This window comes from Salvia miltiorrhiza, unplaced genomic scaffold, assembly GCF_028751815.1.
Source record: "Salvia miltiorrhiza cultivar Shanhuang (shh) unplaced genomic scaffold, IMPLAD_Smil_shh original_scaffold_259, whole genome shotgun sequence".
NCBI lineage: Eukaryota > Viridiplantae > Streptophyta > Magnoliopsida > Lamiales > Lamiaceae > Salvia > Salvia miltiorrhiza.
This window is the reverse complement of record NW_026651511.1, coordinates 572,414-595,380: the sequence shown is the minus strand read 5'-3', so window position 1 is coordinate 595,380 and position 22,967 is coordinate 572,414. Positions and strand designations below refer to the sequence as shown.

General features: G+C 37.1%; 3 protein-coding genes across 3 annotated transcripts; 1 reads left to right on the top strand and 2 right to left on the bottom strand.

Moving 5' to 3' along the window:
• Nucleotides 1–1,342: 1,342 nt before the first annotated feature.
• LOC131003711 (serine/threonine-protein kinase-like protein At3g51990) lies at nucleotides 1,343–3,384 on the bottom strand. The gene has a single exon (XM_057930257.1). It carries the CDS (start codon nucleotides 2,930–2,932, stop codon nucleotides 1,595–1,597), a length of 1,338 nt encoding a protein of 445 aa, XP_057786240.1. The 5' UTR covers nucleotides 2,933–3,384; the 3' UTR covers nucleotides 1,343–1,594.
• A 984-nt stretch (nucleotides 3,385–4,368) lies between these two features.
• LOC131003712 (GDSL esterase/lipase At5g55050-like) lies at nucleotides 4,369–6,541 on the bottom strand. The gene is made up of 5 exons (XM_057930258.1): nucleotides 6,223–6,541; nucleotides 5,987–6,102; nucleotides 5,029–5,265; nucleotides 4,704–4,953; nucleotides 4,369–4,628 (listed from the first exon to the last, which is right to left on the bottom strand). The coding sequence occupies exons 1-5, from the start codon at nucleotides 6,470–6,472 to the stop codon at nucleotides 4,408–4,410; spliced, it is 1,074 nt and encodes a 357-aa protein (XP_057786241.1). The 5' UTR covers nucleotides 6,473–6,541; the 3' UTR covers nucleotides 4,369–4,407.
• Nucleotides 6,542–8,669: 2,128 nt separating this feature from the next.
• On the top strand, nucleotides 8,670–19,365 carry LOC131003707 (uncharacterized). The gene is made up of 3 exons (XM_057930252.1): nucleotides 8,670–8,783; nucleotides 9,044–9,889; nucleotides 18,703–19,365. The coding sequence occupies exons 1-3, from the start codon at nucleotides 8,670–8,672 to the stop codon at nucleotides 19,363–19,365; spliced, it is 1,623 nt and encodes a 540-aa protein (XP_057786235.1).
• The last annotated feature ends 3,602 nt before the right edge of the window (nucleotides 19,366–22,967 follow it).

The following is a 22,967-nucleotide window of genomic DNA, read 5'->3' as shown; positions in this document are numbered from 1 at the left end:
CGTCGTGCCCACCCGGCCCCAAGCCCCCTTCGTGCCCACCCGGCCTCAGGCCCCCGTCGTGCCCACCCTGCCCCAACCCCCGTCGTGCCAGCCCTCGTTGTTCCCAAAAATATGCCGAAAATTTCAAAAAAACACCAAAATTCTCAAGAAATTTTCAACAAATTTCAACAAACTCTAGCTATTTACCAACTAAACATGATTCTCAAAGCATTATAACACATATACATGCATTTAACAATGAATTTAAGCTCCAATTTTTAAAGGGAGACGGAATTGGGCGAAAATTAGGGCTCACTCACCGGAGGAGTAGGATGTGCGAGACGCTCCTCTTCGGAGCTTGTCGCCGACACCGACGCCGAGTCGTCACCGTTCCGATCGCGGTCTCCCATCTCGATGTCGTGCCTGGAATTCGATCGTGAGGTGGCGCCGGTCGTGAGCGTGTCGTGAGTTGTGAGAGAGAGAGAAATTTTTGAATTTGGGGGTGGAGGGAGGAGGGGCGAGAGAAGAGAAGCTTTGTCTTCTCTTTTTTTATTCTTTTTTGCTTTTCTTTAATGATAATGTAAGGGTCTTTTAATCTTTTAAGTGATTTTGGTATACAAAAGAGTTGTTTTTAAGTTGAGGCTAAAAAACTTATCTTTTTTAATTTTTGGTATTTAAAAACTTCAACCCCTTTCATATTTTCACCTACACATTATATTTTTTAATTCTCGTACTTAAAAAAAGGTCTCAGACTCTCACTTTAGTTGGGAACCTGGGACGGAGGGAGTAATACTTGTTTATATTTAAATCACTACAAATTATGTAGAAAAACTCTAAAATAATTTGAAACAAAACAAAATTGGAACCCGTAAGACAATATGGATTTTAATAAAGGGAAAATCATGAATCTGTTACACACAAAAAATACAGTTGGTCTCAAAGGGAAAAATTTAAGGGTGGGACTGTCGAGAATTATCCATCAGAGCAGTTTGAAATATAAAAGAAAATAAAAATAATAATTAAATTAATCACAAACTCTAAACTTATTTTTTTAGATCATTTATCAAATTTAAAAAATCTTATTACACTATTTAACATAAGATGCATATGAATATTTTATTATAAATTAAATTATCCAATGTACAGAAAAAAAAAAAGAAAAGTGAGAACAAACAGAAAAGAAATAAAGCAGCAAAAGTTAAATAGCTCCATTATGCAATTGGGATGCAATTATTTCAACAAAATTTTCACTGCTTATTTGCGATGATATTGTGAGTTTTGAGGAGTGAGATCCATAATTTAGTTCCTATATTAATAACAAGCGTTTGATTTAAGTGATAAGACATGATTGATAAAATAATTTATTTTAATTAAATATTTAATTGATGGATTAATCGGATCAATTCACTAGTTTCAGGCTGAATTGGCATTCTTATTTGTACTAATTTGAAATAGAAGGTTTTGAATTCCTCAATTTCTCTGTCTGTTTTCGTGGTTTGAAGATGTAAGCTTTTCTTTTACAAAACTAAATAAAGAATTAATTTAAATGTGGGAGTTTTTTTTTTCCTTTTTTTTTTTTAGAGAATAAATGTGGGAGTTTGAAACATGCTCAACATTATTTTTCTTCCCCTCCGACATTTTCTCCCAAATCCACTAGTAATTTGGACTCCTCCCATTTAGTGCTCCCAATTGAAAGTGCATTGATCCCCATTGACTTTGATTTACTCATCTTCACTCTTCTCCAACCACCATCCAACGACTGATATTTAATCTCACTACCCGAACCCATCGACTTTGACCTACCGACACGTTCCACGTCACTCCTCACTTGTACACTCGCCACACTCGATACTTTCCCGTTCCTCCTGCTCCCCGTCCTCGCATTCCTCACCACCTCCGCGCCGTCGTCCAACGCCTCATACTTCGCCACCCGCCGCCCCACGTTGACGCAAATCTGCGATTGCATCTTCATCCTCTTGTACACGCCCTTAAGACACTCCACCACTTCCTCCATCCCCGGCCGCCTCTCCGCCGCGCACCTCACGCACCGCGCCGCCAGCACCGCCATCCGCCGCAGCGCCCCCGCATCGTCCGGCGGCCCGATCCTCGGGTCGCAGATTCCCTCGAAGTTGCCGGATTCGATCTCCGGCAGCGCCCACTCCACCACCGACGGCGGGCTGTAGTTGACGTCGATGGCGTTGCGGCCGCTGATGATCTCCAGCAGCAGGATCCCGAAGCTGAACACGTCGGATTTGGTGCTGAGATCCCCCGGCGCAAGATAGCCCGGGTCGAGGTACCCGAGCGTCCCGGCCGGCGGCGTGGACCGGACCCTCACATCCTCCACGTGTCCCCTCAGCGCCAGCCCGAAGTCGCTGATCCGCGAATTGAAATCCGCGTCGATTAGAACGTTGGATGATTTTATGTCGCGGTGGATGATCGGCGGCTGCGACGAGTGCAGGAACTGAACCGCCCACGCCACCTGCAGCGCGAACCGGGTTCGCTTGACCCAGCCGGGCGGTCTGCGCGAGCCGTGCAGCAAGTCGAATAAGGAACCGTTTGGCATGTACTCGACCACGATCAGCTTGTGCTGATTCGGATCCACGGCGAAGCCAATCAAGTTGACGAGGCGGGGGTGGTATATCCTCGATAGAATCTCCAACTCATTGTCGGCGGGGTTGGCGGCGCCGCCGTAGATGCTGGGCGCCTTAGTCTTTTTTACGGCGGCGACGAGCTTGAGCCGCTGGAGCTCAGCCTTGTACACCCAGCCGTGGCTGCCTTTGCCTAGCAATTTGGCGGCGGAAAAACCGTCGGTGGCGGAGTGAAGATCGGATAGATCGAACTCGGCAATTTTGAATGGGCGACGAATTTTCCTGGGATTCTTGGACAGTAGCTCCCAGTTATATGAGTCGCAGATGGCAATGGCCGACTTCTCATTGCAAGAAAGATAGCCCATGACAGAAAATGTACAAAGAAAATAAGGTAATATGTATTGATATGTGGAAATTTGTATTGAAATGGGAGGGCCAAGGCCATGCCTAAAAAGTGATAGAATTGGTGAGCTTTTATTTTACAGCTTTTGTTGGCCTTGATATAAGAGCGGTGGGTAATGTGAATCAATTCAAAAAATTAAGGAAAAGGCATTATTTGATTTGAAATATGAGAAATATTGAATTGGAAAGGTGAGGAAGTGGGTAGCAATTTAATATTGATTAATTTGATTTAATAGCTACTATAATGTTTGCATTTTTCCATATAAAGGCGTGCAGGTGCAGTGGGCGCTTTAAAAGAGATGGGGTCGAGATGCCTCCTCGACTTCCAACCTTTCCTACTTTTCCATGGTTCTTTTGCTTTATCTGCTTACTTGGTTTACTTATTTATTTCCATGCTGTAAGTCATAGCAACATATTTTAGTTTATCATTTCGACTCAAAACTATTCTTGTTTCACCTGCATATGCATATTTCTGGTGGTTCATAGTTCTGCAAAGACATGGGAATTGGATAACCTTCTTGGAGATATATATCACAAAATTTTGGGTAAGTTGGGCAGAAGCTCTATATGAATGTTTCTTGTAGGTATTGCCTATCCCTAGCACCTAGCAAGAAAGTTAGATAGTTTGGCATAGCATTGATTTTGAGAATATGACTGCTGAACAATCTACATATATGATTAATCTCCAACAGATAGGCATGATGTTGAGGTATGCTAAGTTTAGATTAATAAAATTACATCCATTGAGATCTTAAACATCACCCTTCTTTTCCTTTGACGATTATTCCATGGAGTACTTGATGTATTTAAAAATTCTAAATGACCATATCCTTCTTGTTGATTAATTTGGAAGAGGAACTCTTTATGAAGGTTAGCTACTGCAAAAATGTAGGACCCTTTGATACTTTAAGGTTGCTACTTATATTATCTTACATCCTTTATGTCAATTCCAGATGGCATTGGTATTGTGTATTGACTCCCTTTCTTCATCAGACATTTTGACTGCTTCCAATACATTATGTTGTTAGGCCATCTTGTATATCTTTTTTTCTTTAAAACAGAGAAGCATTGCCCCCCTGCTTCAGACAATTGTTCAAGGATTTTTAGAATTTGTCTTTCGCAACTCCTTTCTAATACTGCACGATGAGCTAAGTTGATCTATTTATTTTGAGTCAGAGGAACTACTGGGCAAAACTGTGAGGTGCTTACTTCCATGTTACCTAACTGTTGCAAAACATGTGTGAAATGGTAAATTATACTCCCTTCATATCCTGCTTCTTTTTTGTCTAGTACTATGTAAGAAACCTTCTTCAATCCTTATTATGTATCAAATGGTTTCTATTGAGTAAGTCATAACTTGTTAGTTGCACTCGAGATTCATATATAAACTGTATGCAAATGTGGAAATGGTATCAATAGATTATATATAGAATATGTTCTAGAGAGTAAGTAGGTGGTTAACAGTGATGGGGGATACATAATCTCCTGCGGCATCGAAAAGTTTAGCAATGAAAATACGCGCAGCCGCCTCCGTAGGGTGGTATACATCCCAGAAAACATGTGAATTTCTTCTCGGACAATATACAGCGAGAGGCGTGCAAGGAAGATCGGCCCTCAGTTTCCCCAGTCCGCAGCAGGCACTTTTTGTCTCATTGAAACCTATATCAAATGAGTTAGTTAATAAATCGTATAAAATGAATTGATTCTGATGAGATTGAGGTAGTTAGAGAATACCATAAGTTGTTGGATTCTGGATGAAGTCGACGAAGATGGTATGCACATCAAAATAAGAGTAGTGGAAATCTTTGAGCTCCGACTGCAGTTGAGGCAGCATCTGCCTCAGCTCTGAGTTATACTTGTTGGACCATTTGTTTACTTCCTCATTGCATTCATTAGTGTTACTCGAATATCTTTGTTTGGGAGCGCATCCTATTGGTGTTAGCCCCACCAACAACAATTTGCGTGCTCCAAGACCATGAACACCCTGATTTTTTTAAACCAACTTTAGTTATTGATGCATCTGAATTAATTTAGTTGCTTTATTTAAGTTGTTAATTACCATGAGCGCTTCTTTGAGGTTGGAGACCATGAGAGTAACGTATTGTTGAGGGGTGTATTTCTTCGCCATTTCGGAGTTTGTTTGGAAGTAATTTATGATATCGTTGCTACCAATCACGAAGGGAAACAATGATTTTGATAAGTGCTCCTGCGCTGGCTTCGTTCCCATAGCTTTCACCAGTCTTTGATGCACGGTGGAGAAGTATCCCACTTGTTGAGGCAGAGAGATCGTGGTTTTCTGAAATAATTAACAAAAGTTACATAATAAAACTCTCAATCCTCATGCATTCCATAGTATTCCCCTCTGTCCACGTAAGAGTTTCACTTATCCATTTTTATTGTCCACGTAAGAGTTCCACTTATCCATTTTTATTTGTCTATGAAAAAACAAAATCCATTTCATTTTTAAAATTATTATATCTTATTTATCTATGAATTTTACTTTTATTTGAATTTTTAACTAATAATATACATTTATTCTACTTTTTTATATTAACACTACCCCTACAAATTGTACACTTATTTTACATTTCTACTTACAATAACTTTAACAACTTAGTTAAAATCCGTGTGCAGCACACAATGAGATTTTTTTTCAACAGGTGGTCTCATGTGAAATGGGTTTCACGGTGAAACCTGGTTTCAAATGACACTACTTCAACATTAAAGTGTCATTTGTATGTTGAAGCAGTGCCATTTGAAATCCGATTTTACCGTGAAATCGATTTCACGGGAGTTTTTGCGTTTTTTCAAATGGAGTAATTTTTTTAGCGTATTTTATATTTATATTTATTTTGTGTCTCTACAATAAAAAAAAAATTATAGATCCATCCCTGGACGCGTGTTCGATCCACGTTCATTGCATTTTGATATACTTTAGTTGTTTTATTTATTTATATGCCATAGAATTGGATTGAATATTTAACTCTTTGGTTTTAGTGTTTTCGAATTCGACTTACTTGATCAGTGGCGTTTAAGATTCCGGCTCCACCGGAAGCAAAGCTTACTCCTTTAAGAAACGCATTATTAGGCTGTGATAGATACGGCGGCGGTGTTGACAAACCCAATTGTTCAGCTGCACTCCACACACACATATATATAATCAATCACGTTAATCAACAAAATCTCAAATTCCTTTCTATTAACTAATATCAAAATTTGAAGACAATTAATTGAAAATGAATACTAATGTCACCTAGAAAGTCGGCAGCATTTTTGCCATTGGAAAATCTGCCGGTGGGCTTGTTAGCGGCGTAGTCGATGCCGTTGTATGGGAAATTGGCTTTGATTAGGGAAAGTGGCAAGTAATTGTTGTTCCCAGCATCCACCAGTGAGTCGCCAAACACGTACATAGCCGGTGTGGTTTGAGCTCTACTCACAACAAACCATACACACAAGCAACAAAAATATGCTGATATTAATTTATTCAACCATAAGGATGCCATTTTTATATGCACAGCAACCTTAACTCTTTTGCTTTATTTATTATAAGGATAAGAATTTAATGAGCTCGGGAATTTATAGGGACGCGAAGATCCGATGATGTGATATTTGGAATGTGAACAAGTAGAATACAAGGGCTCACCGGTTGTGCTGCAAACAAACAGTTGTGGGTGGTGATGTGTTTTAATTGGACTAAAATAATCATTCTTATCAGAAAAAATGAATAAATACAAGAAATGATATTTTGGGTGGCGATTGAAATTTTTAGCGCGTAGATGGGAACCAATTAAATTGTGGACATGTATAGAGATGAGTTGTCAAGTGAGCATTTGATGTGACAGAATCAATATATTCATGTTTATCGTATTCATATTTCATAGCACTAGCAGCATTTTGCAATTCTCAAGTGAGCATTTTTTCGGTCTACGTTCCCATTTATGAGAAAGCAGTTCTCAACTTAGATCTTGCATGCTCGTGAGTTGCTCTATTAGCTTCACGATAAATATGAAAAAACTCTAATACCACATTATTACAGGCATGAACAAACGTCTCGTACAACTCATCACATAACGAATAAGAACTATGGTAAGAGTTATGAAGAAGATGAATATCCAAAAGAGAATTATTGCTCTTTCAACCTAGCTTTCAAATATTGCTCTTTATGATTTGGAGTCAGTGGCGGACGCAGGATTTCTATCAAGAGGTGGCAAAAAAAATTATATCAAACGAAACTAAATATATATAAATATATATATATATATATATATATATATATATATAAATTATCCATAGAAATTCAATCTATATTTAACCACAATGATTCGTCATAGTTTGAAACTTATGTATAATAGCATCATTAGAAACACAACTAAACAAGCTTCCAAAATAATATTAAGGACATATTTATAAATAAATAATTAATGAGGGGTAATATAGGTATTTCATATCAAAAATCAAGGGGTGGCAATTGCCTTCCCTTGACTCTATGTGCGTCCGCCCCTGTTTGGAGTCATAAGAGTGTTTCTTTCCCCTAAAAAAAACAAAGACTTATTAGATTTTGCAGTTCAAGGTAGTATACGTATTATTATCTTCTCGAGGAAAATCATGTATTTAATTGAGAGTAGTGATAAATTAACATAATAGGAGTATATAATTAGAGTAATTATGTCAATTTGTAATACAGTTAAACAATCTATAATTATTACTTCCTCCGTCCCATTATAAGTGGCTCAAAACTTTTCGGCACGTGAATTAAGAAGAATGTGTAAATTAGTAAAAAATGGTGGAGCCTACACTTTTTAAAAGGTTAAATTTTGTCCATTTGTGAAAACATGTCAGTTATAGTGGATCGACCCAAAATGAAATACATGCAATTTTTAATGGGACAGATGAAGTATATTTTGGAGTATATTTTAATGTAATTAGTATTTTACTTAATTAGCATCACTAATAATTAAGGAAAATATTGGATTTTTTTTTTAGAATATTGTGTCAATGAATATCTTCCTTTTATAAAAATTCAAATAATTAACCTTCCATGATTTTTGATAGCAGCTTTGCACATTTAAAATTGGGAGAAAGACACAAGTAACCAAAATGACATAGTTTAGGACTTATATAGCCACCACTTATAATACACGACTTTAGGGGTCAAAAGCCATTGAAAAGACAAAACAACCCTTACTTATAACTAAATAAAAATAAAAGAAAACTAAAATAAATCTTAACTTACAAAATATAAAATAAAACAAAATAAAAATCTGGAATTTGACTTAACAATTAAAAAAACTGAAATTTGCATTAACAATTAAAAAAAGAAAAGAGAAAAGAGCCCTAATTAAAACATGAACTGAACGGTTTCTTCATTTCAAATTCTCGTGCTCTTCTTCTTCTTCCTCACATCCAACCATCGGCGATGCGACGGCTTCCAGCTGCGACCACTACTCCCTGCGGCTTCCAGCGACGACTTCCGGCGAACAGCGAAGGCGACGACGACGACATTTATCATACAGCGAAGGCAAGACGACTCCAGCGAAAAGCGAAGCGACGGCGACTCCAGCGAACGGCGTCGGCGGTGAAGAAGACTCCAGCGAACGACGGTGACGAAGTAGGCTCCCAGCAGCGACGAGTCCCTCCATTTCTTATTAGATTTCATTATCCTCTCTCTTCTCCCAAAAACCCTCTTTGGTGCGAAAAAAAATGTCCGAGAGAGGTGAGGAAGCTGAGCACCCCACCAACGCCACTGGAAGTCCATCAACAGCGACGGGAGAAGAGCAACAAGTGCAAGATGAGGCTGCAAGTATAATTGAAGAAGTAAGTTGTCATTTTTTTAAAATTTCAGTTGGAATTTGACTATAAATTGAGGGCAATGGTGGGGCAATGTATGTGATTTTGCAGTTGCATATGGTTAATTATTGTTGAATTGGGGGCAATTGTGGGGCAATGTATATGATTATGAAATTGTGGGGCACAGTTACACAGTTGAATAAATTAGGGCACAGGTGAATAGTTAATACACAGTTGCACATTTTCGTAAACAGTTGAATTAAATTTTGTTAATTTTTTTATTGCAGCCTCGATTTAGATGGGTTCGACCCAATATGAGGGAATACCAAGCGCGCATAAATCTTTATGTGCGTGTGGAGGTCATGAATAGGGTTCGACAGAAACTGCACGGTATTGGCAGTAGTGAATTAAAGCAACGGTTCTTAGACGGAGTTTTTGGACATCTGGTCCAATTGCGGCGCTCCGGTAGCGCCAATAATGCGCTGTCCGAGCTCATTGCTCGGGAACTTCATGATGCTAGCTTCTCAGAGTTCGAGAAGCGGTTCTTTGTGGGTGGGCATGAGGTTAGCTTCACCGCCCAAGATTACGCCTTGGTGACGGGGCTTAGGTTTGGCCCGTCGGACTTTGACACCACAGCGGACCATGTCATCCCCCAGAGCAGCTTGTACATGCGTCATTTTGATGGTAAGAGAGTGAGTATTAACACGTTAGAACAAAAGTTCAATGATGGATTGTTCAGGGACCCGGAAGATTTGTTAAAGGTTGCCCACATACTCATCTTATATCATATTTTGATATGTCGTGGGGAGAGCATATGGATTGATGAGTGGGTATGGGCGTTAGTAGAGGACTCCGAGGCATGGGCTCGTTTTCCTTGGGGATCGTACAACTTTTCTATCCTATGCCATCAAATGAGTGTCTTGGTAAAGCATCCAAACCAAATCAAGAACAATAGAAAGACTTACCATATCTTTGGCCCTGTGTGGGCTTTTCAGATATGGTCGTACGAGGTGATACCCAAATTGGGAGGCTTGTGTGGGAATCGTGATAGCGAGATGAGCATTCCTCGTTGTTTGCACTGGGACACGCGTGCTGTTCCTTCCATTGACTTTTCAGAGTTATTCGATCGTCAGGTCACTACTAGAAAAACGCTCATAGATAACGGATTTTTTCCGTTATCTATGAGCAAAAAAACCGTTGTGTATAGTGGTGTTATCTATGATATATGTCATACACAACGGTTTAAAAACCGTTATCTATGAAGGGAAAAGATAACAGAACAACCACACATACATAACGGTTATAAAACCGTTATCTATATTGATTATACATAACGGTTTTCGACTGTTATGTATTATAATTTATCCGTTATCTATTCCATAATATATATTTTTTTTCATATTATAGTTAACAGTTTTTTATACTTTTTATAACGGTTTAAACCGTTATCTTTGTAAGAAAAAGATAACGGTTTTCCACTGTTATGTATTAGAATTTATCCGTTATGTATTATATAATATTTCTTTTTTCTCATAACATAGTAAACAGTTTTTTATACTTTTTATAACGGTTTAAACCGTTATCTTTGTAAAACATAGATAACGGTTTTGCATGTATTAGATGGCAGTTTTTCGCATATTTTTTATTTATTCTCAATTTTTCCTTTTATTTATATCTAAAAATCAATAAAAAAATTCAAATAATAAAATAACATTGACAAGATAATATTAGCATATATAACATAGCATCCAACAATTCCAACTACACAAGTTGCCTGTTAATACAGGTTTTACTACATGCGCATGTAGTAAACATCACATACATTTCTGTCTAACAATTCTCCCACCATACAAGCACCAGCTTCTTAATATCGCCCAATTTTATATAATTTTATACAAACTACATCACCAGGGACAAGAATAGCAGCATCTTTTCCATGGACTTATCATGGAACCTTCTGTTCCAAACTCTTCTAGACTCTTCAGCACTGAACCTACAGTTACACCAAAACACTTTTGTCACAAATGGCTCACTGCCGCACTTAGTAGAAGTAGCACTACTCCCTGCATTAATTATTTCTTTCCTTTGTTTTTTCACAAGAGTATAAGATCTTCCAGCAAAGAAATGAGAGGAAAAACAGATGACAGAGAAGCAGCCAACAAATAAATCTGAGATGATAGCTGCAATGATGGGGATTAAAGTATTTACAATCTAACAAATAAATAAACATCAGACATCTGGATTCTACACTTTAGATAGATGCATCAATCCACTAACTAGCAGGCATCAGAAAACCAGTCCTTGTACATCACAAGCACTCAGCAAGGGAAAGAGAGTGATACCAGAATTCAGATGTGTAACATGAAGGCAATACCACGAATTGAAACCAACCAGGTTATTTTAGAAACAATAAGTATATAGGCCTCACATAAATGAAACATGCCACTTGAGTCCTAGGTGGAGAAAGAGTGCATCCATTTGTTTTGTGACCTCCTATAACTCAAAAGGTCATACTTTTGCACCTTACTTTGAAAAAGGCTCACCCACACAGTGATCAAGCCCAAAAAAAGTTTTGGTGCCTTGATGGACCTTGTTACTTAAAAACCATGAGCTAAGACATCCTAGTTTATGTAGAGTATCATAAGGAAACTCAAACCTAGTTCCCCTTTTGACTATTAAAGGTGTATCTAAGAACGGATCAGAAAGAATCAAATAAAGCTCAAATAATAATTAAGTCTTAAGGGAGATCCAATATAGAACATCTCTATCTACTTTATTTTTTTGTTTGGAATCTCTTAGCGAATCACGGGAAGTGGACCCATAATGTATGTTATACAAGCCATATCATGTCTTTAGAAAAATAAAGCAATTATAACCAATAGATGCAATGAAAGAAAGAAATTTAATTTGATTAATTATATTTCCCAATATTCATTAATAACACCAACCAAACCAAATACATACTTAGAAGGATATGATAAATCAAATGAATGCACATGTAATGTGGCACAAATCATAGAAACATAAATTTCATATTTGCATCAGTGTGATAGAAACATAAGGAAACATTTTAGTTAACTAATTAGCCACATACAGTTGATAACTGTGTTACTCACCTCGGATCTCTCCAGATACTGTGATAATGAAAATTTGGAATCACAAGAGTTGCGTTAAGGTAGCCAGCAACAACGACAACATTGCATATCTGGAAACATCAAGAAAATGATAACGAGTGCTGCTCAGCCCACAATACAAAAATATCATCACAAAGTATAAACACAAAACAGAAATAAAAAGTACTGATGTTCTTTGTTGATTTAGAACACAAAATAAAGTATAAACACAAAACAGAAATAATACTATTGCCCTTTTGCTGATCAGAATGGTGAAAGCCCTTTCAGAGTATGAACTTCTGTCTAGTGCATCGGAATGTATACAAACCAAGTGGTTGCTTCAAATCCTTAATTCGGGGTCTTATAAACATACTGGCTGCCCTACATCACTACTCCTCAAAACCTGTGTGTGACCCATAACCTCACGTTCAACACATATCATTCTTCCAAATTAGCCTAAAGCTTTTATGAATTTTAGATCAGCAAAAAAGTTAATCTGCTCTGGAGTGCAAACAGCAAAATACTAAGGCAATTTGCAAAGCTACACTAACGTGAGATGTTGGCACATGAAATAGAGTTGACTGCACAATCTAACAAATAAATAAACAAGAGTTTGTTTCAGAACCATCACCTGCCAAACCACAATCATTTTATACTAATATTCTAACCTAACTAGTAGTTGCTTATCAAACAAACAAATGCAAGAGAATATGTGTAGAAACTCAATTCCCAATTTCTAGTAAACAAGTTTGAAATAAAACCTCAAACCAGATCTAAAATTACACTGCACAGAACAGCAGCTCAAAGCACCGAAATACCAAAAAAATTATACCACAATGCAGAACCAAATAATGAACTATAGAAGAAAAAATGTATTCACGTATGGAGCCAATAACTGTAGTAAACCATCTGCTTAGAAATGGAAGAAACAAATCTTACAGCGGAGAGAGGAATTGTGTGGAATCCTGGTTTGCACCTAAAAGATAAGAATCACAACTATGATAATGGAAATAATAAGCTAAGTTGCTAAAAAATATTCATGAAAAGATGCAATAGATTCACCTCGATGGGCTTGGGGTTGAATGATACAACAACTCCAGCAATCTCAGTGATCCTCTGCCAAGATTGAAAAACATGTATTAGCACAAGCAGTGAAAATAATTGGTGCTTGTATTTATATAATGTCAAGAACGAATCAATACCTCCAATATGTTTGGCGTTGCTGGTATGGTGTGAATCGCGCCGACTGGTGGCTCTTCCTCGGCGTTCGTGATAGGAACAATGGGTAGGCGCACGAAGCCGCCTTGTGTAGATGCCGGGAGATGGTGGGGGGCAGCGGTTCTGGAGTGGGTCGCGGTGGTGTTGCGCTGCGACGAAGGCGGCTGGGCTGGTGTTGTGGTGGTCAGACAGGTGGTGCGGCCGGAAGAGGGAGTTCAGCGGCGGATTGAAGCTAGGGCACGGCGGCGGCAAGGAGCCGCTGTTGTCGCCGGAGTATGGAGAGCAGAGGGGGCTTTGGGCTGCGCTCGGAGGTGGCGGCCTTCCCGCCGTGCGGTCGACGGGAATCGACAGGGAGGTGGCTGTAGATTATAGATCTAGGATTTCAGGCGCGGTATGGTGTGCGTGCATTTGAGTCAGAGAGAGAGGAGATTAAGAGGGAGACGAGGGAAGTGCGACGAGCTTGGTGGCTGACGTTGCTGCGGCCGGGGAGGACAGAGGGGGGGGCGTGCTTCTGTGGCCGGAACTTGCCTCGGCAGCGGCGGTGACTATCTCTCAAAGAGGGAGAGATCGCGAAGAGAGAGAGAGAGAGAGATTTGGGGCGGAGATGAGACGCAGCGAGGGTGGGCGGCAGCGGCGCGACGCAGCGCGACAAGGGTGGGCGGCGACGGGCTGGCTCGGGGCAGCGGCGCCGGTGGCGGAGTCGAGAGGGGAAAGAGAGAGTCGAGAGAGACAGGGAGGACGAACAAAACTAGGGCTTCTAGTTTTGGGGGGTTAATTTCTAAATTTTCTAAATTTTTTTTTGTTTTTTTCTTTTTTTTTCACTTTTAATATTCAATTTTTGGTATTTAGATTTCTAATTTAGATTTTTAATTTAGATTTTATATAAGTGTTAATAAAATAAAAAAATGTTATGAATTTTTTATTTTTCAAAGTCTATATCTAGGAATAAATTCAAATTTTAGGATAAATAATTTATTTGTTATTTTTTTACTATAATATAATATAAGATAATATAATATTATTTTAAAAAAAATTAATAAAAAAAATTATACATAACAGTTTTTAGAGACGCTCATACATAACGGTTCAAAAACCGTTGTAAATGACTATTATACATAACGGTTCTTTAACGTTATGAATAACTGTTATAAAAGATGGTCATAGATAATGGTGACACAACGGTTTTGTAATACCGTTATGTATGCAACTAATAGATAACGCAAAAACATAACGCATTTGTTCAAACCGTTATCTATGCATTTAGACAACACTACATAGATAACGGATTTTCGCAAAACCGTTATCTATTCCTAAAATGCGCTCATACATAACAGTTTTTGAAAAAAACCGTTATCTATGCACTGTTATGTATGTAAACTTTTGTAGTAGTGGGTAACCTTTCTTAGATTTTGTTTTATTGGGTTTTCTGTCACGACCGGACTTAACTAAGGATAGGTAAGCCGGGAAACCGTGACTAGGGAAGGGAAATTAGGAGAGGGGACAGAAAGGGGTGATAAATAATTATAAATGAATTAAATTAAGATTTAGACATCATATGAGAATAAGTCACACATATATATAGATAATAACGAGTAATCGGTCATGAGTATCCGATTTAAGTGTTTATACAATAACTTGATTTGACAATCCAACATAATAGGATAAACTGCATCATAACTGAGTGTTCGCAGCGGAAATGAGAACGTGATACATGTATGAAGACATGTATCGCCAAGAGTTTATTTAGTAAATATGACAAAGCTCCGCACGACACCCCATCATCACTCATCACTGCTCAACCTGCACATTTAGAAATACATGCAGGGCTGAGTACAAGGTACTCAGTAGACATATGCCGAAAATCATATACATACATAATAACTGTAAATTGTCATGCCATTTCAATAGTATAACCAAGGGTTTTTACTTAAAAAGGCCCTAAGCATACTAAATTCATTTGTGATTCTAAAGTTCGTCTGATCAGACTAAGTTCTTTTGTAATCTATCATATCTGAATCTGTGTGCCGGAGAGGTGGCCACCTCTCACGGTCACTTGACCGGCCAACCCGCTAGATGACTCACGGTCACTGGTGTACACTAGCCAAGGCAGGATAGCTATCAACTGCTCAAGACTCGAATTCGATTACATGATAATTGGCAAAGCCATATCAGATAGATATCATACTGAAATTGAAACATTTTATGGCAAGACAATACTTGAAATAACATCAATTCAAAGATTTTGTCATGAAATAACTTGCTTGAACGTAACATTTAAACTCATTTGATATATATGAAAGTAATGCCTACCTGATTGCAGTGTTTTGCTACTTAAGACAATGATTCTCTTTCCTTAGCGCGATAGGTTACTCAGGCGCTTTTGTTTATTTGAACCTTTGATAACACGAAACATGTGTTCGAGTGAATAATAGAAAAGATAACAACAAATGCAGTGAATCACTATTCACTCATTTCTCTAACTACCCATATTTCCTTAAACGACTGTATCTAACTCATATACAATCGTTCTTCTTTTATCGAAATACTTCATGTACCTTTGAGGATGTAGGAAAACCCATTTTATATTATTCCTTTATTTATCCATTATAAATAAAGAATAATTTATAAAATATTTTCCTTTTCCCCATTTAATAATGCCAATCAATATATATATATTGCTACTATTAAAAGAACTAATAAGTCATTAATAAATTCTAAACATTAATTCCTGATGAAAATTTCATTGTGAGATTTTAGGAACATTTGTAAAAATATTTTAAAATAATAAAAGGAGTTAACTATAAAAAGAAATTTTCGAGAAGATCTAATAATTTTAATATTTTAACCATTTAATTAATAAATCTTTAATATTTCATTTATCAACTATTCCATCTAATATAATTTTACCAACAAGTTCTCATGAAATCTTTCTCCAAAATATTTATATATCTCAATAGCTCATTTATAAACTAAAAGTGATATTTTATCAACAATAAAACTTTAAAATCCTTAGTAGGAATTATTTTGAATCATTTCCATCTCAACAAAACTGTATATATTCAACTTCAACTAATAAACTGCTTTTACTCCGAACTCGTATGTAGTCTAATTTTATATCAATCGAAACCTCTTTGAGTCTAGTTTAATTAAAAAAAAAAGTATGTTGAAAAACTAAAAGTAGTTTAAGAGATATAGCGATTTTCCCATCGCCTACCAGATTCGGCAGTTTCTGCCAACTGAAAGTCCAGATTTTTGAAAAATAGCAAACGTTACCTGAATGAGCTCAAATTTTATATGTAGATAGCTAACACATATATCTTCATAGAATAAAAATTTGAGAGCTAAATATCAACATATGGTTACTGAAATAATTAACCTAATCATCTGCCTGACGACAGTTTTAGCAGATACGGGCAGTAGACTTCTCGAATTTTAAAAGGGTAGTAAACGAAGTTCAAATGATATGAAACTTTGTACGAATATTTACCACACTCCCATCTATACCCCAGAAATTTCTCATAATATAATAGAAACGGGAATGCATCGAAATAAGGGCGTCAACTTACCCTTGTCCAAGTGAGCACTAATGGAAGTTGTTCGCCGGGGGTTTTTCTGGTCGTCGTTCCGCGATGGGGTTTAGCCGCGAAGGTCTACGACTTAGTTTTCCTCGTGCGAGATAGATCAGGCTACACAACGGTGGTTTCTCGATCCTTTTTCGTCGTAAGGATAGTGAGAAACGAAGGCCGTAAGTTGGCCGGTGGCTAAGTCGGGAATTCGACGTTGGCCTCCGAAGGATATTGTGGCCTTTGGTCGGGAAAATATAGAGAAGGTTTCGGCCTTTCGATTGTTGGGTTTGGTAGCCTAAAGATGGAGGAACGAGTACACGTTCTCGGTTCAGAGCCTAGTGGCCGGTCGACGAAGAAATGGCCCGGCGAAGGGAGCTCACTTGAGCTCTTGCAAGTAAAAAAAAAATCTCCTAAACTCTCTCTTGCCTCACACCTCTTGCTGCACTTCTTCCTTCTGCAGAACTCTCCTCAATTTATAGAGGAGTTTCTGCAGACAACAGAATCAAAATGGTGGAAATTTTGGTACCGGGAGTTGCAACTTTTGAAGATTTGATCGTTGAAATTTGCATCCTTTGACAATTGTGATCTTGCCGTGAAATTTCTTTCTCGGCGTGCTGAAGCTTTTGAAAATTGATTGTTAAGCTATTAGTGATAGTATTGTACATTTTGGATAAATGTTGTATAGTTTTAGACGTCAAAACATTTTCCCCGTATACTGAGAGAGAGAGATGGTTACTGTCAAGAAATTGTGCATGATTGTTATCTCTTTTGTAGTTGTATTCCACCTCATGATGTATTGACACATCTGCTGAACTAATGCCCAATCAACATTATGAAAGATGTTAGATATGATTAAACATTTGATAGTTCACATATTGTTTGGCTATTATTAATAGTATGGGGCATTTTGGATAAATGGTGTATAGTTTTAGAGGTGTCAAAACATTTTCCCTACATATATGTAGCGAGATAGTTGTAGGAGAGAGTTGGTGATAAACTGAACTTTTTGCAGAAGAGTTTAAGATGGAAGAAAATGTAGTAAAATGGAGCAATTACACATGCATGAAGATAATGCAACTTTTAAAAAAAATTTGCAGTAATGAGGTGTTGGAGGGGAAGGTGGAATAGTGTAGGGAATAGTGTAGGAAATAGTGTAGGAATTGATGTGTTGGATGAAAAATCGAGACATACGTGTAGTGCCGTGATCTAGTTTCTCCTAGTTCCTGTAATAATTCTCCAATTCTCGTTTAATAAATACTCGTCGTATTTATATAAATTAAATCCTCAATCTTGAGATTTAATACGTGAAAGTCGGAATTAATTCGCGACTTAATACCTTAACACATATAACGCGAAATAATAAAATTATTATGCATATGATCTCAAGTTATAATTCTAGCAATTTGATTTAAATAACACGATTTATAAAATCGGTTATAAATCTAAATTTTCTAATAATATTGATTAAATCAATAAACTGGTAAAACAAAGTCTCAAACGTATAGTTAAACCAATAAATTTAATTATTGGTTTCATTCATGACTGAATATTAAATCGCAGCTCTGTATCTCTTATACAGACTTTTGCTGAAATAATATTATCTGAACAAAATAATCACCATAAATAATTAAAAGAATTTTATAACTAATGCACATATTTAATCTAATATGTATTTAAAAGAGCGGGGCATCACATTTTCTGATTTTTTCGATAGTTTGCACAGTTAAGCAATATTGTGTAGGGCACAGTTGATTACATTTACACACTTGTTTTTTGTTACACAGTTGATTACTTCTCCCACAGTAGAATTCTTCATGCACAGTTGATATATGTCGTTCACAGTTGATTACTTCTCCCACAGTAGAATTCTTCATACACAGTTGATATATGTCATTCACAGTTAATTGTTGTTACACAGTTGAACACTTCATACACAGTAGAAGTTATTATACACAGTAGATTATTATTACACAGTTGAAGTTATCATACACAGTAGAAGTTATCATATACAGTAGATATTTGTTAACACTTTTTATTGATGTTGTGTAGCTTATAATTCGGCCTATGGTACCTACTCCTCGGGAAGAAGGCCATGAGTTCTTTATCAGCCTAGGTACAGATCAGCAGATGGCAGTCACTTTTCGGCCCTCGAAGAGGCATGCCGCAAAAAAACTGCTAGTGGACGAAGACGTTGAGGTAATTGAGGAGGAGTCTGATGAGCCACCGAAGAGGAAGAGAAGACGAGAGCCATGTCATAAGACCGCACCCAAGTCGAGAACTGCTGTAGAGAAGCGACATCATCCCGAGCCGAGTGCAGCAGCCGAGAAGCGGCAGAGGAGACATTCTCCAGAGCCACCACAGCCATCTACTACTTGTTGCTTGCATGGCAATCCATGCAAGCATGCAGATGACGAGGAGGCTCACTTGGAGCGCTTGGCTCGAAGAGTAGCTCCTCGCATACCATTGGATGACTTGGAGAGTGGTTGGATAGCCCGTCTCGCGCATAAATTTCAGCTACGTGACGGCCAAATCGCGCCAAGTTCTTCTGTATATGATAAAAGCACAATCCGTGAGCAACATTCGGGTATATGGACTCAATGGCACTCCGGATGCTCGTGTGTTGATCAGACACGATCAGTAAGTCATCCGGTGGATCTCCTAGGCTCGCACGCAGCATCGAGAAAAAATATGTCCATGATTCGTCATTCTTGATCGGACCAAGACCAATTGCAAGTGGAAAGACCCCTTCGTTACCGTCTTTGGTAACTGCGACAAAGAGAACCCCTTTGTTCTTTCCTTTAAGGTGGGTTCCATCTACTACAATGACAGGCCTAAGATGATTTTGAAAGGCGTGAATAGACTGTCCAAGAGCTAAAAACATGTAGCGGAACTCACCCGTCTGAGTAGTCTGAACATCATATATGGTCCCAGTATTACGCTCCCCCAACAAGTATAAATAAGTCGGGAGCCTCTGATAAGACTGCTCGAACCCACCATACATCATCTCTAGAGCAATATCCCTGGACCGCAAAGCAAACTTGTAGCCCATCCGAATGCCAAATAGCCTAAGCATTTCATCCATCATCTCTTTCGGTTTTAGAACAATCCTCTCCACCGATAATTTTCGTGAAAAGTATGCAGCAACTACTCTAGACGGCACCATTCTCGGAGCAGTGCGAGTCAAATTCGAACGACAAGTGTGGTTTGGAATGAACTTAATGATTCTCCAAAGTCCAACTTCCTGTACTGCACGCAACATGAAAGGGCATTCGTCGTCATGTTTGCAGATATAACCCAAACGTTTGATGGTGGATCGATCCACCGCGTACTCCACTTTTTTCTCCATGTGATAAAGCCCTACAGCAATTGCCAACTCATCCTTAGACCGAAATGTGGCATTCACCGCAAGTTGGTCTTTATCTGGAAACGATGGTTCAGCCCAATTCAATGGTAAGGCATTATCAAAATCTGGGATAACAATCAACCAATTGCGGAGTTCATTACTTGAATGAGGAACGTCATCTTCAGCAGGCACATCTTTGTTACCATGATCATCAGAAGAAAATTTACAATTCCCAATCATCTTCTCGAGGTGACCAGGTTGGCGAATCCAACCTGTAAATTCATGGATTGCCGCCAACACTATCTCTTCACGACGCTTGTCGACGACCTCATCGTCTGAAGACTCATCATCTGAAGACTCATCATCGGAAGACACTATCTGAGCATGCGCGTTGACTGTTTGACGCTTGCCGTCACCAAAACACCTTGACTCTGTGTGATTTTCTACATCTCTAGTTGGCTGCTAGCCTTTCTTGACAACATAGACTACTGGATAGTCATTCTGTTCCAAAAGCAGTCGAAAAAAATCTGTATCACTTTTCAAGGCAACTTTTGTTCTCCTACCATCGCTCATGCTCGTCAGATAATGAAACAAATAATCAGAGGCGCTTTCATCACAATCCAGTTGCTCGTTAATCCCTCGTACTAGATTATCATAGGATAACAAACCCACAGGCATGTATAAAAGAACCTCGTCCCCACCTATGTAATTGGATCTCTCCCAATGACCACCATGGCGAATTGCTACACGTCTTGACGACATATCTGCAAAAGAAGTGCATATAAATTAGTAAATGTGTTTTCAACTGTGCACAACAATTAAAATCAACTGTGTACGCATTTTAGTCAAGTGTGCGCAAAATAAATATTATAACAATAATAAATGAATATATAAATTAATTAATAAAAAATTAAATAATAAGCTCAATTAGTATTTTAATTAAGTATCCAAATTAACAAAATTAAATATTAATTAATTTTAATAAGAAATAATTAAGCTAATTTATAAATAATATGTCAACTGTGTATATTGTTCAACTATGCACACATTTATACGGTTGATTTTGATCAAACGTGTACAAATTGAATCAACTGTGTACGCATTATAGTCAAGTGTGCTCAAAATAAATATTATAATAATAATAAATAAAGGGGTTATAGCCAAAAAATACACGAACTTTGATAAAAGTTGCAATTTTCACCTGAACTTTCAAATTGGCCAAAATATACCTGAACTTATATTTTTTGTTGTAAATTTCACCTCGACGGAGTTCAATCATTGCAAGTTCAGGTGAAATTTACAACAAAAAATATAAGTTCAGGTATATTTTGGCTAATTTGAAAGTTCAGGTGAAAATTACAACTTTTATCAAAGTTCAGTATTTTTTGGCTATAATCCCATAAATAAATATGTAACTTAATTAATTAAAAATTAAATAATATGATTAATTACTAATTTAATTAACTAGATAAATTAACAAATTTAAATATTGATTAATTTCTAATAAGAAATATTTAAGCTAATTCATAAATAATATCTCAACTGTGTATGTTGTTCAACTATGCACACATTTACACGGTTGATTTATATCAAATGTGTGCAAATTTAATCAACTGTGTACGCATTATAGTCAAGTGTGCTCAAAATAAATATAATAATAATAAATAAATAAATATGTAACTTAATTAATAAAAAATTAAATAATATGGTTAATTAGTAATTTAATTAACTAGATAAATTAACAAAGTTAAATATTAATTAAATTTTAATAAGAAATAATTAAGATAATTCATTAATAATATGTCAACTGTGTATATAGTCAAATGTGCACAACATTTATACGATTGATTTTGATCAAACGTGTACAAATAGAATCATTTATTGTGCACGTATTAATTTAATTAACTAGCTAAATTAAATAAATTAAATAGTATTGATTAGTGAATTTAATTATTATACAACTGTTTAAGTATTATACAACTGTGTATATTATTCAACTGTGCATATTATTTACACTGTTGATTGACTTTGTACATAGTTGATGTTTTACAACTGTGTCGTTGTGGATGCAACTGTGTTTATGTTTATTTTATATTTTTCACACTCAATGTGGTCTTAGACGTGAAAAAAACAAAATTTTATCATACAAGACAATAAATCTCATTTTGATATCAATATATTCTTAACTGTGTCATTTACATATACAACACAGTCAACATAAACACACTGCGCAATTTAGCTCAACTGTGTAGCTAAGAACACCTTCATATCTCCCAACTGTGTCTGCAAAATCAAGCATTTATTTTATATTTTTCACACTCAACGTGGTCTTAGACGTGAAAAAACTAAATTTTATCATTACGCAACAACAAATCTCGATTTTGATTCCAATATAGTCTTAACTGTGTCATTTACGCAGAAGCTATTGTGTACTGAAATTTTCTCACCAAAATCAGAAAATAAAACATACAATTGATACATTTGCTATGAATTTAACATACATACCTAAATAAAATCAGAATGCCCAAAGAATTTCGTCCGACCCAAGCTTTTTTGTATAAAAAATCGTTAATTTTTTCAGAATTTTCGTGGGTTTTCGTCGAGAGAAAAACAAAGAGATGAAGAATGAATTTTTTCAGAATTTTCGTGGGTTTTCAGCACCAACCTACCTTGTATTTGCATTTACTATCACATTAATTGATTTGTACGGTGAATCCTTAACATGTGAAATTCTCATTGTTGAGGAAGATAGCTTCATTTATGAGAAGAAGCTGCAATTCGAAAATGAGCAAGAGAGAGAGAGAGAGAGAGAGTCAATTAGAGAAGAGAGAGAAAGAGTTGTTGGGTGGTTGGCTGATTTGGAAGAGAGAGAAACTCATTTAGAAAAGAGAGAGTCAATTTCATTTTTCTTTTATTTTTATTCTCTAATTAGTAAGGGTATGTTTGTCTTTTCAATGCCTTTTGACCGCTA